Source organism: Berghia stephanieae, chromosome 9 (assembly GCF_034508935.2).
Source record: "Berghia stephanieae isolate SIO BIC M18660-M18661 chromosome 9, UCSD_Bste_1.3, whole genome shotgun sequence".
NCBI classification, from domain to species: Eukaryota; Metazoa; Mollusca; class Gastropoda; order Nudibranchia; family Aeolidiidae; genus Berghia; species Berghia stephanieae.
This window is the reverse complement of record NC_088368.1, coordinates 798,412-812,403: the sequence shown is the minus strand read 5'-3', so window position 1 is coordinate 812,403 and position 13,992 is coordinate 798,412. Positions and strand designations below refer to the sequence as shown.

Below are 13,992 nucleotides of genomic sequence, written 5' to 3'. Positions count from 1 at the left end.
CTCGGCCATTAAACAACCCTCATTAAGACAAATTGGTAGAAATAGAGATAAGATGTTTGTCTTTTAGAAGACTCGGGTTCAAATTTTATATCAATAATATGTTGGGATTTTTCGCTACTGTAAAGTTTTAAAACATCATTTTTCTACCTTTAGTGCCCATTTTTTATTGTTTAAGCGGTATAGGAATAAAGCTGAAACCTTCCTCTTTAAGATAATACCAAATTTAGCTCTGTAAGTTTTTTAATGGCCGAGGTATTAATGCTTGAATGACCCGCTTTGAAAATAGTCCTTTTCTCAACGCGTGACACAAAATATATAGGGTTTTTTTCTGCCACAAAAATGACGTCTATTATGGTACCTACTAACAAGCGTCATGTCTCGTTCTTCATGTTGTAATGCTCTTGGTCAGAAACCCTTTATAAAGCACTTTGAGCATGTTTAGTGGATATTGCGCTATATAAAAACTCAATTTTTTATTTTTTATTTTATCATCATCATCATCACCATTACCATCATCATCACCACCATCATCATCATCATCACCATTCCAATCCACAGGTTCCTGATCAGTGTTCTATACTCCAAGGCCAAAGTGGCAGCAGCCTGTGCTGGTATCATCTATTTCCTGTCCTATGTTCCATACATGTACATCGCCATCAAGGAGGACATAGCAGGAGACCATATTTCTGGGATATGGAAGACCTTGGCTGTGAGTATTTCTGTTAAACTTATCAAATATCATGGGGGTGAAGTGGCCGAGTGGTTAAGGTATTGCAGTGTGACCTGGAGAGTCCTCGGTTTGAGCTTCGATTCGGGCACGTTTTCTTTTTTCCTTGGACAAGATAATTAACCTCAATTTGATCACTATATGAACACCAAGGATGGATCCTGTTGACATCAGACATCTTGTTTGATGGATTATCTATAATCCTTCATGGAATGCCTAGGTGATGGCATCTCACTGTGACAACATGGGTGATTCCTGTTGACATCAGACATCTTGTTTGATGGATTATCTGTAATCCTTCATGTGATGGCATCTCACTGTGACAACAAGGGTGATTCCTGTAGACATCAGACATCTTGTTTGATGGATTATCCATATCCCCTTATGGATTGCCTCGGCGACGTCATCTTACAATGCCATGAGGAAGGGTGTAATTTTTTATTTAAAACATGAAATATGAGAGGGTTTCATACTTGATACAGTTCGTGTACTAGTTGACATGGAGCTGATATGGCTAAGGATGAGAGATAAAGGGAATTGACAAATGACAGATGAAAACAGAGAAGAATATTGTGGAGTCTTGGAGTCCAAACCTTAGATCCAATTGGCAAGGCAACAACTATTTGGTTGAGAGAGAGAGAGAGAGAGAAGAGGGGGAGGGGGGGGGTTTCAAGATTTATTGAGGAGGGGGGGGGGGGGGGGTCCAGGCAATATATGTAATTTGTTGTGTTGAGTCCAGGTTTATTCTATACTAGATTTCCAATCTTCAGACAATACAAGGATAAGATGCGATGTGAAGATTTAGTCTCGTGTCAATTGGCATCAAGTACTTGGCGTTCTGTGGAGAAAGAAATAGAAAAAGAAAGAACTGAAATGAAACATGTCTATAGAGACTGGAAAGAAAAACCTTCTCTGACAATTTTTAAAAATAAAATTGAACTTTGTAGTCAGTGCAATATCCTCTAAATGTACCCAAAGCGCTTTACAAGGGGGCCCAAGCCAACGACAACACTTAACATGGAGAACAAGACATATGACACCTGTTAGGCAATGTTACAATTTTTTCCAAGACAACCAGGTTCTCATTTTACACCCGAGTACGATGAGAGAATGTGAGTAAAGAGCCTTTTCCCGATCAGAGCAGGACTCAAACCCAGGACTTTCTGATCCGGAGTTGAGTGTCGTACCCCAAGACCATGCAGCTGCACATAAAATGACACAAAGGAATAATTATGACTTGCGATAGGGATTGTATTTTCTGATCTGGATTTGACATCCCTTAGTTTCCGTGGACTCTGATTCTGTGTATTGTCATCAATTATGTGGCTATGTGATCTAGTGGTCTGACACTCGCTTTTGGATCAGAAGGACCTGAGTTCAAGCCTCGCATAGCGCTTAGTTGAGTCCTTGGAAAAGGATCTTTACTCACATTGACTCAATGAGTACCTGGACGTTAATATCTTTGTCTCTGTGTGAAAGAAAATGAATATTGCCTATCAGGCGTGATGTCTAATTGTATATATTACGTGTTGCTGTTGGTCAGGGACCCCTTGTAAAGCACTTTGAGCATGTCTAGTGGATATTGCGCGATAGAAATGCTTTACTAATTATTTTGTTTTTTCCAGTCCTTGTTTTCAACCACGGCATTTGGACTGGGTGCCAAGTATTTTGCCTTCTATGAGGAAATGGGAGTAGGAGTCCAATGGGGCAACATCCACGTGTCACCAGTGGAGCACGACGATTACAATTTACTGATGGTCATCATGATGATGTTGTTTGACTGCTTCTTCTACAGTCTTCTGGTCTGGTACATAGAACATGTACACCCTGGTATGTGACACGCTAGCACACTATTACACACACACACACACACACTCTATAACACACATGCACACATACACACTATAACCCATTCACAAACACACACTTTAACACTCACATACACACACACACACACACACTCTATAACATACATGCACACATACACACTATAACACATTCACAAACACACACTTTAACACTCACATACACACACACACACACACTCTATAACACGCATGCACACATACACACTATAACACATTCACAAACACACACTTTAACTCACACATACACACACACACACACACACATACACACACTTCAAGCAGTGCGTTTTGCTTGTGTTTCGGTTACTCTTTTTGTTGTCTTTGAAACTAGGAATGCACCTTTGTATGTGCTTGTTGCCAAAATATTTGTCAATAGAAATATGATGATATCTGAAATGCAAAAATTAACAATGAAAGAAGCTATTTCCAGGCACACATTTAAACAGTATTGTATCTATTGTATTGTGACACGTTCAACATTGACTTCCATTATTTCTGTGAGTTGTCAAATCATTCCAAGGTATTTTTGATTTACAGTCTCATGATCTTGGCTTGGCTCTATTAACAAAATTGTCCACACCGGGATTCGAACCCAGTATCTTAAAGGCTAGAGTCGGACAGCTTAACAACTAACCACACCATGGATTCACCCAACAAACCTCCCTATTATTAGAATTACAAAATTTTGTCTCCAATCTCAGACCTTTATCAGCATCTCTAAGTCATTAAAACTTATTGAAAATGAAAGTTGATGCTAGATTACATAATTTTAAGGAGTTTGAAGTGTTATTTAACCTTTGTGAGAGGAAATTGTTGATTTTTAAAGTTTGCCACAGGGACATAAAAAAAATTATCTCCCAAATATTACGAATTTTTAGATTTTCCAGGAGACAGGTCTATAGTAGTATATTATAGATTATAGACAGGTCTATAGTAGTATATTATAGATTATAGACAGGTCTATAGTAGTATATTATAGATTATAGACAGGTCTATAGTAGTATATTATAGATTATAGACAGGTCTATAGTAGTATATTATAGATTATAGACAGGTCTATAGTAGTATATTATAGATTATAGACAGGTCTGTATTAGTATATTATAGATTATAGACAGGTCTATATTAGTATATTATAGATTATAGACAGGTCTATAGTAGTATATTATAGATTATAGACAGGTCTATAGTAGTATATTATAGATTATAGACAGGTCTATAGTAGTATATTATAGATTATAGACAGGTCTATAGTAGTATATTATAGATTATAGACAGGTCTATATTAGTATATTATAGATTATAGACAGGTCTATATAGTATATTATAGATTATAGACAGGTCTATAGTAGTATATTATAGATTATAGACAGGTCTATATAGTATATTATAGATTATAGACAGGTCTATATTAGTATATTATAGATTATAGACAGGTCTATATAGTATATTATAGATTATAGACAGGTCTATAGTAGTATATTATAGATTATAGACAGTCTATAGTAGTATATTATAGATTATAGACAGGTCTATATAGTATATTATAGATTATAGACAGGTCTATATAGATATTATAGATTATAGACAGTCTATAGTAGTATATTATAGATTATAGACAGGTCTATAGTAGTATATTATAGATTATAGACAGTCTATAGAGTATATTATAGATTATAGACAGGTCTATAGTAGTATATTATAGATTATAGACAGGTCTATTATATTAGATATAAAGTCTATTAGTAATTAATAGACAGGTCTATATAGTATATTATAGATTATAGACAGGTCTATATAGTATTATAGATTATAGACAGGTCTATATAGTATATTATAGATTATAGACAGGTCTATATAGTATATTATAGATTATAGACAGGTCTATATTAGTATATTATAGATTATAGACAGGTCTATATTAGTATATTATAGATTATAGACAGGTCTATATAGTATATTATAGATTATAGACAGGTCTATATTAGTATATTATAGATATAGACAGGTCTATATAGTATATTATAGATTATAGACAGGTCTATATAGTATATTATAGATTATAGACAGGTCTTAGTAGTATATTATAGATATAGACAGGTCTATTAGTATTATAGATTATAAAGTCATATATTATTATGATTATAGACAGGTCTATTAGTATATTATAGATTATAGACAGGTCTATATAGTATATTATAGATTATAGACAGGTCTATAGTAGTATATTATAGATTATAGACAGGTCTATATTAGTATATTATAGATTATAGACAGGTCTATATAGTATATTATAGATTATAGACAGGTTATAGTATATTATAGATTATAGACAGGTCTTATTAGTATATTATAGATTATAGACAGTCTTATAGTATATTATAGATTATAGACAGGTCTATTAGTATATTATAGATTATAGACAGGTCTTATAGTATATTATAGATTATAGACAGGTCTTATAGTATATTATAGATTATAGACAGGTCTATATAGTATATTATAGATTATAGACAGTCTATAGTATATTATAGATTATAGACAGGTCTATGTAGTATATTATAGATTATGACAGGTCTATAGTAGTATATTATAGATTATAGACAGGTCTATAGTAGTATATTATAGATTATAGACAGGTCTATATAGTATATTATAGATTAAGACAGGTCTATAGTAGTATATTATAGATTATAGACAGGTCTATATTAGTATATTATAGATTATAGACAGGTCTTATTAGTATATTATAGATTATAGAAGTTATTAGTATTATTATATTATAGACAGGTCTGTATTAGTATATTATAGATATAGACAGGTCTATATTAGTATATTATAGATTATAGACAGGTCTATTATATATTATAGATTATAGACAGGTCTTATTAGTATATTATAGATATAGACGGTCTATATAGTATATTAGATTATAGACAGGTCTTATAGTATATTATAGATTATAGACAGGTCTATGTAGTAATTATAGATATAGACAGTCTATATAGTATATTATAGATTATAGACAGTCTATATTAGTATATTATATTAGACAGTCTTATTAGTATATTATAGATTATAGACAGGTCTATATAGTATATTATAGATTATAGACAGGTCTATTTAGATATTATAGATTATAGACAGTCTGTATAGTATATTATAGATTATAGACAGGTAGTTTAGTAATATAGATTATAGACAGTCTTATTAGTATATTATAGATTATAGACAGGTCTATATTAGTATATTATAGATTATAGACAGTCTAATAGTATATTATAGATATAGACAGGTCTATATTAGTATATATGATTATAGACATCTATGTTAGTAATTATAGATTATAGACAGGTCATAGTATTATAGATAAGCGTTATGTATTATAGATTATAGACAGGTCTAATAGTATATTATATGATTATAGACAGGTCTGTAGTAGTATATTATAGATTATAGACAGGTCATATATAGTATATTATAGATTATAGACAGGTCTCTAGTAGTAGTATTATAGATTATAGACAGGTCTATAGTAGTATATTATAGATTATAGACAGGTCTATAGTAGTATATTATAGATTATAGACAGGTCTATGTAGTAATATAGATTATAGACAGGTCTATAGTTATTAGTTAAGTAGTTTACAGGTCATAGTAGTATATTTAGATATAGACAGGTCTATAGTAGTATATTATAGATTATAGACAGTCTATATAGTATATTATAGATTATAGACAGGTCTATATATTATATAGATTATAGACAGGTTTATAGTATATTATAGTTATGACAGGTATTAGTATATATGATTATAGATTATAGAAGTATATAATTAGAATTATTATAGATTATAGACAGGTCTTATTATATATTATAGATTAATAGATAGTTATGAGTCTAGTTATTATAGATTATAGACAGGTCTATTAGTATATTATAGATTATAGACAGGTCTAGTATTATATAATAAGTTTATAATATGATAAGACAGGTCTTATTAGTATATTATAGATTATAGACAGGTCTGTATAGTATATTATAGATTATAGACAGGTCTATATTAGTATATTATAGATTATAGACAGGTCTTATGTATTATAGATATAGACAGGTCTATATATTAAGATTATGACAGGTCTTATTAGTATATTATAGATTATAGACAGGTCTGTATTAGTATATTATAGATTATAGACAGTCTTATAGTATTTATAGATTATAGACAGGTCTATATTATAGATTCAGGTCATAGATTAAAAGCGTCTGTATTTATATTATGAATATAGACAGTCTATAGTAGTAATATAGATTATAGACACCTGATTATTGATGAAGGATCTATGATTATAGATTAGACAGGTCTGGTAATGTATAGCGTATAGATTGACAGTCTGTATGATGTTGAACATGTACATGACAGGCATTGTGGATATAATATAACAATCTGAGTTATTCTGTTGTGCAGCTGAGTACTATACTTATAGCTTAAGACATCCATGTCATGTGAAGTAGGATTCTACAGGTCCATGTTATCCATTTAGACGGCTATAATGTAACTAGTTGATATGCAGGTCGCTAGTTTAGCATGTTGATATCAGCTGTTGGATAAGTAAATAAGAAAACCTGTCTGAGTGGTGTTGTGTGACCGTCGTGTGTGTGTGTGTGTGTGTGTGTGTGTGTGTGTGTGTGTCAGTATGGGTTGATGGGATTTTGTGGTATGGGGTGCTGGTGACTGATTTTGGATTCCTATTCCCATAGACACATAAGTGACACATCATATGTGATGAAAATAGACATAAAATGACACACAGGATGTTAGCCGTATAGTCATCTTATGTCGTAGTGGTTGTCATGATGGTGGTGGTGATTGTGGTAGTGAATTTAACATCTCTCATATTGATTTTAAACGAGATTTATCGTTTCCTCAGTGCTATCTAAAATATAGATGGTTTTGTCAGAAAACTAAAATTGTTTGTTGTTTTTTTTGGTTTCCTCAGTATTATCTAACATGTTGATAGTTTTGTAATAAAACTAAAATTATTTTTTATCGTTTCCTCAGTGCTATCTAAAATGTAGATGGTTTTGTCAGAAAACTAAAATTGTTTTTTTTTTTTTGTTGGTTTCCTTAGTGTTAAATACCATGTTGATAGTTTTATAATAAAACTAAAATTATTTCTTCAATGTCATTGACCAGAACATGCCCAAAGATTTGAATCAGATCCTGTCCATCTTCCTCTTGGAGTTTGTATCGACAATCTCACCAAGGTACGTGGCTTATTCGTGCTGTGTCTTGTACCCTTGCATAAGTCAAGCGATGTTTAGTGCGATCAGTGGCCAGATGGGTGGTGTTTATGGAAAATTTTGGTCCTGACATTGTGTAAGGCACTTTACACACATTAACCCACTTGACTTGGGTGGGAAAAAGTACCTGGCTGGAGGCAGTGATGGATATTGTAAGAGTGTTGGTACAAAATGGACACTTAACAGGCACTACTACACCATTCATCCAAGGTGTTATGTATATAAAGGGGAAACACACAAGGTCCAAATCATCTGTCTTGGTAAATGGAATTGGAGCGTCTATTCCATGTTATAATTTGTCATTATTTCTTCAAGCTTCAAGCAGCTACATTTGGGTGGTCTTGTGGTATGACACTCACTTTCAGATCAGGAGTTCTCGGTTCGAGCGCATAGTTGAGTCCTTGAAAAAAGACTCTTTACTCATATTCTCTCACCGTACTCAGGTGTAAAATAAGTACTTGGCCATTAACAGTGTTCAAATGTCCAAATCAATTGTAATAACGCCTAATGACGTCATGTCTCATCCTACATGTTCCATGTTGCTGTTGGCCAGAGACCCTTTCGTAAAGCACATTTGAGCACATTTAGTGGATATTGTGCTGTATAAAAACTCAAGTTTTTTTTTGGCTTTTTAAAAAACTAACAAAGCAGAAGGATTTTTATGTCTGTTGTCAAACGATGGAACAAGCATATTTCTCTGATATTAAGTAAAGAAAAGTCTATAAAATGGAAGGTTCCACAGCTTTCCTCAGCCAACCACCGTCATAGAAAGGTAGACTATCATGCATTCCAGTAACCTCAAGGTGGGTAAGGAGGGGTGGGGGGGGGGGGGGGGGGGGGGGGTGACAAGGGATTGGGTCTATTTGACTAGAAAATGAAGTAAGATTGTGGTTGATTTATTTATATATTCAAGAACATCTAATGGCGTCTGTGCCTTCAAGCTATCATTCATGTTCTTTTTATTTTATATCTTCTGAATAGGACAATTATCTATTGCAAAATACTTTTGCTATTTTTTATGGGACCTGGCTACCCATTCTCAAACCAGGTAGGCCAGGAAAAGAGAAAGCCTGACGTAATGCTAAGTTATTCAATCTTTTTGTTCCATCTTTTCACACACCAGTCTTGACTTTATTGTCAATAAATGTTAAGTTGACATTTTTGTTTCTTTTGCTGTTAGAGTTGTCATTCTTGTCTATGACAGGTTTACAAACTTGGAAAGAAAATGGCGGTGAGAAATCTGAGTCTGAATTTGTATGAAGGTCAGATTACTTCCTTTCTTGGTCATAATGGGGCTGGAAAGACGACAACCATGTAAGTCTCTTTGTGTGTGTTTGGGTGCTGGGGTGTTAGTATGTTTTGTGTTTGTGTGTGTGTGTGTGAGAGAGAGAGTGTTTGCATTAGAAAAGAGAAAGGGAGAGAGAGGGAGAATAGAGAGAGAGAGAGACAGACAGAGAGAGAGAGAAAATATTATTATTACTATCATCGTCATCCTCATGATTATTATTATTATTATTATTATTATTATAATATTATTATTATTATTATTATTATTATTATTATTATTATTATTATTATTATTATTATTATTATTATTATTATTATTATTATTACTAGTGGAGAACCTGCAATATTTGCAGAGAAATAAAGGCTATCCGGAACAGGCAGTCATCTAATATATGTATTATACTATATATTATTGTGGAAATAAGCATATCTATAGACGAATGTTGTTTGTTTTGTTTTGGGTTTTTTTTATTGAACGGGTAATAATTTCAGAAACGTTGGCAAGTTACTTGTATATCAATCTGTAAAAAATATTTTTATCATTTTTAGTTTAGATTTGCCAGTAATTCTTTCGATGATAAAAATTTAATATTGGCTTTACAGAACACTATTGACAGCCAATCCTATTTTTTAAAAGAATAAATAGATTATTATTACTTGAGAGTTTCAAGAGATATTTAAAATTACATCATCATAATTTGTTGCAGATGTGCTAGAATTGCGTAGAATAAATTATGATGGCCATACCTCAAAAAGGACTGAGTATAGACCTTGCCGATTTTCTTTGTATTTATTTGAGTCAAGGGGATTATAGAATTAGACTGAAATAAACAGAGGATTGGCAAGTTACTGGTATATCAGCCTCTTGTAAAAATTAGTTTCATAAATTTTAGATTTGCCAGTAATTCTGTGCTCGTTCATATAAATTTAACATTGGTAGTTTGCAACAATGTTGATCCCCAACCCTTTAAAAAAGTAATAGATTATTATTATTATTATTATTATTATTATTATTATTATTATTATTATTATTATTATTATTATTATTATTATTGTTATTATTATTATTATTATTATTATTATTACGATTATTATTATTGTTATTGACCATTTGTATGTGCAAGGTCTATGCTGACTGGAATGATTCCACCAAGTGGCGGGACGGCTTCAATCTATAGTTATGACATCAGAAGTGATATGGACGACATCAGGCAATCACTAGGAATGTGTCCACAACACAATGTCCTCTTTGACAAGTAGGTTTTATTCTCTGTCCTCATTTATTTTCAATAGAAGCTGCTCTAAAAGAACTTAACTTAATCCTGGGGTCAAATTCGTATGAAATTTGTAATTTGAATTTTGAAAAATTTAGAAGTTTTTCCTTCAATTTGGAATTGATGGAGAGAAAAAAAATGCCCTCTTTCAAACTATCATATGCGAAAATAATCTGGTGCAGACGTGGTGAGAAAGTCAATTTGTTCCTTTTTTTGAGAGGCACAGCTCTCTACTTCCTACTTATCAGATCTGCCTTACTTCCCTTCTTATCAAATGAAGTAATCTGCTTTACTTCCCTACTTATCAGATGGAGTGATTTCCCTTACTTCCCTACTTATCAGATAGAGTAATGTGCCTTAATTCCCTACATATCAGATGGAGTGATCTCCCTTACTTCCCTACTTATCAGATGGAGTGATCTCCCTTACTTCCCTACTTATCAGATAGCGTAATGTGTCTTACCTCCCTACTTATCAGATGGAGTGATCTCCCTTACTTCCCTACTTATCAGATGGAGTGATCTCCCTTACTTCCCTACTTATCAGATAGAGTAATGTGTCTTACCTCCCTACTTATCAGATGGAGTGATCTGTTGACCTCTAGCTTTTCAGTGTTATGTTATGACAAAAAAGTCAAGGAAACTGAATGACGCCTGCCCTGTAGCATAGAATTGCAATCCGGCATTACTTATCCCTTATCTTGCCCGACTTGTTGGTAAAGTGCTTTGAGCACTTACTTCTTTAACCCTTGTGGTCCCAGTTGAAACACAGGGCTACAACTAGGTTCCTCCATTGTACTCAGGCCAGGGTCATCTTCCTCGTGTGGCTATGTGGTCTAGTGGTATGACACTCACTTTCGGATCGGAAGGTCCTGGGTTGGAAAAGACTTTTTCTCACATTCTCTTACCTTTCTCAGGTGTAAAATGAGTACCTGGCTGTTAACAGCGTTGTATCTGTCGAAAAAATTGTAATATCACACAACTTGCGTCATGTCTTGTTCTATATGTTACATGTTGCTGTTGGTCAGGGACCCTTTGTAACATACTTTGAGCACGTTTAGTGGATATTGCACTATATAAAAACTCAAACTTTTGTTTTCCTGAGTTGAGACCCTGACACTCATGTCCTGAGCACATTGAGTGGATATTGTCCTCTATAAAAAACTCAAAGATCGATACAAGAAAATGGTCTTGAAATGAAAAAAATAATTATCTTAACAAAATACTTCCAAATGAATCAATTTGTCATCCAATGACAATGAAAGTGGAAAGCTTTAAGTGTGCAGCTATGTGGTCTTGTGGTATGACGATCGCTTTCAGATCGGAAGGTCCTGGATTTGTGCCTCGCTCAGCGCATAGTTGAGTCCTTAGAATAGACTCTTTACTCACATTCTCTCACTGTACTTGAGTGTAAAATGAATACCTGACCATTAACAGCGTTGTCTGTGATGGAAAAAATTGTAATATCGCCTAACAGGTGTCATGTCCCATTCTACATGTTACGTGTTGCAGTTGGTTAGGGACCCTGTGTAAAGCGCTTTGAGCACATTTAGTGGATATTGCGCTATATAAAAGCTCATTTTTTAAATTATTTTTTTTATAAGTCAAGTCAAGTCTTATTGGTATTTTTTATAACTAAGGAAGGGACAATGGCCAAATCGTTTGCTTGTGTTGTACTTTGTGGAATCCTGTAGCTAGTACTGTCACCAACACATCGTCAACATTTTCTTTGGGATTGTTTCAGATTCACTGTGGAGGAACACCTGTGGTTTTATGCCAAACTGAAGGGAATGAAGCCTGAGGCGATCCAGGTGGAGACTGACAGGTGAGAACGAGATGGTTCTGTCAAGGTATTGGTTTGTAAATTAACTTCTGTCAGGGTATTGATTTGTAAATTAATTTCTGTCAGGGTATTGGTTTGTAAATTAACTTCTGTCAGGGTATTGGTTTGTAAATTAACTTCTGTCAGGGTATTGGTTTATAAATTAACTTCTGTCAAGGTATTGGTTTGTAAATTAACTTCTGTCAGGGTATTGATTTGTAAATTAGTTTCTGTCAAGGTATTGGTTTGTAAATTAACTTCTGTCAGGGTATTGGTTTATAAATTAACTTCTGTCAAGGTATTGGTTTGTAAATTAACTTCTGTCAGGGTATTGGTTTATAAATTAACTTCTGTCAAGGTATTGGTTTGTAAATTAACTTCTGTCAAGGTATTGGTTTGTAAATTAACTTCTGTCAGGGTATTGGTTTATAAATTAACTTCTGTCAAGGTATTGGTTTGTAAATTAACTTCTGTCAAGGTATTGATATGTAAATTAATTTCTGTCAGGGTATTGGTTTGTAAATTAATTTATGTCAAGGTATTGGTTTGTAAATTAATTTCTGTCAAGGTATTGATATGTAAATTAATTTCTGTCAAGGTATTGGTTTGTAAATTAATTTCTGTCAGGGTATTGGTTTGTAAATTAATTTCTGTCAAGGTATTGATATGTAAATTAATTTCTGTCAAAGTATCAATGTGGAATTATTGTTGTGTTTAGCTATTGCTATGTAAATAAGTTTTCTGTCAAAGTATTGGTATTTAAATATGTTATGTCAAGGTATTGGTATGTAAATTAAGAGGGAACAGAAGTCCAAAATTACCAAAAATAGATTTTTCCCACCTTTGGAAAATCGTCATTTTTGGTTAATTTAGTTTCTCATAAATCAATCTATGCAGAATTTCAGAAATGAACAAAATTAATTTTCATTCTGAATACGGAATGTCTGGGGCTGATCCTGAAGGTTTCTCTGTGTCAACAAAACACGATGACTGAGACACCAATGATAATTTGTCTTGAATGTCAACAAAACACGATGACTGAGACACCAATGATAATTTGTCTTGAATGTCAACAAAACACGATGACTGAGACACCAATGATAATTTGTCTTGAATGTCAACAAAACACGATGACTGAGACACCAATGATATTTTGTCTTGAATGTCAACAAAACACGATTACTGAGACACCAATGATAATTTGTCTTGAATGTCAACAAAACACGATTACTGAGACACCAATGATAATTTGTCTTGAATGTCTCACACATCACGATTTGTTGACAAAAGGAAAACCAGAAATGTCTTTTTCAATGAATCGGAGACTTCTATTTCCTGTTGTTATGATTGTTGTTGTTCTGTGTGTGTGTCTTAGAATGATTGATGACCTGGGCTTGCCAGACAAACGTCATGTTCTGGTGGATTGTCTGTCAGGTGGAATGCAGCGTAAACTGTCAGTGGCCATCGCCTTTGTCGGAGGGTCAAGGACTGTCATTTTGGATGAACCCACTGCTGGGGTTGACCCTTATGCTCGACGAGCCATCTGGGATTTACTGGTCAAGTTCAAAAAAGGTATTTCCACCATTTTATTTTCCATGGATGCCAATGGAGGTTTCATCTCTATATATCCTTTGTTGTTGTTGTATGCCTGTGAACCTGGATGGATTTTCTGCTATGTTGGCCATGGCCACATGACATGTTATTATTATT

At 33.3% G+C, this 13,992-nt stretch overlaps 1 protein-coding gene across 1 annotated transcript in view; it reads left to right on the top strand.

Moving 5' to 3' along the window:
* The window catches only part of LOC144980224 (ATP-binding cassette sub-family A member 2-like), a 99,939-nt gene that overhangs the window by 51,981 nt on the left and 33,966 nt on the right, over positions 1–13,992 (top strand). The window contains exons 19-26 of the mRNA XM_078927821.1: positions 559–709; positions 2,353–2,562; positions 6,023–6,026; positions 7,794–7,864; positions 9,105–9,214; positions 10,312–10,443; positions 12,205–12,285; positions 13,658–13,854. Coding sequence (XP_078783947.1) covers positions 559–709; positions 2,353–2,562; positions 6,023–6,026; positions 7,794–7,864; positions 9,105–9,214; positions 10,312–10,443; positions 12,205–12,285; positions 13,658–13,854 — 956 coding nt within the window. The remainder of the gene's footprint in view (positions 1–558; positions 710–2,352; positions 2,563–6,022; positions 6,027–7,793; positions 7,865–9,104; positions 9,215–10,311; positions 10,444–12,204; positions 12,286–13,657; positions 13,855–13,992) is intronic.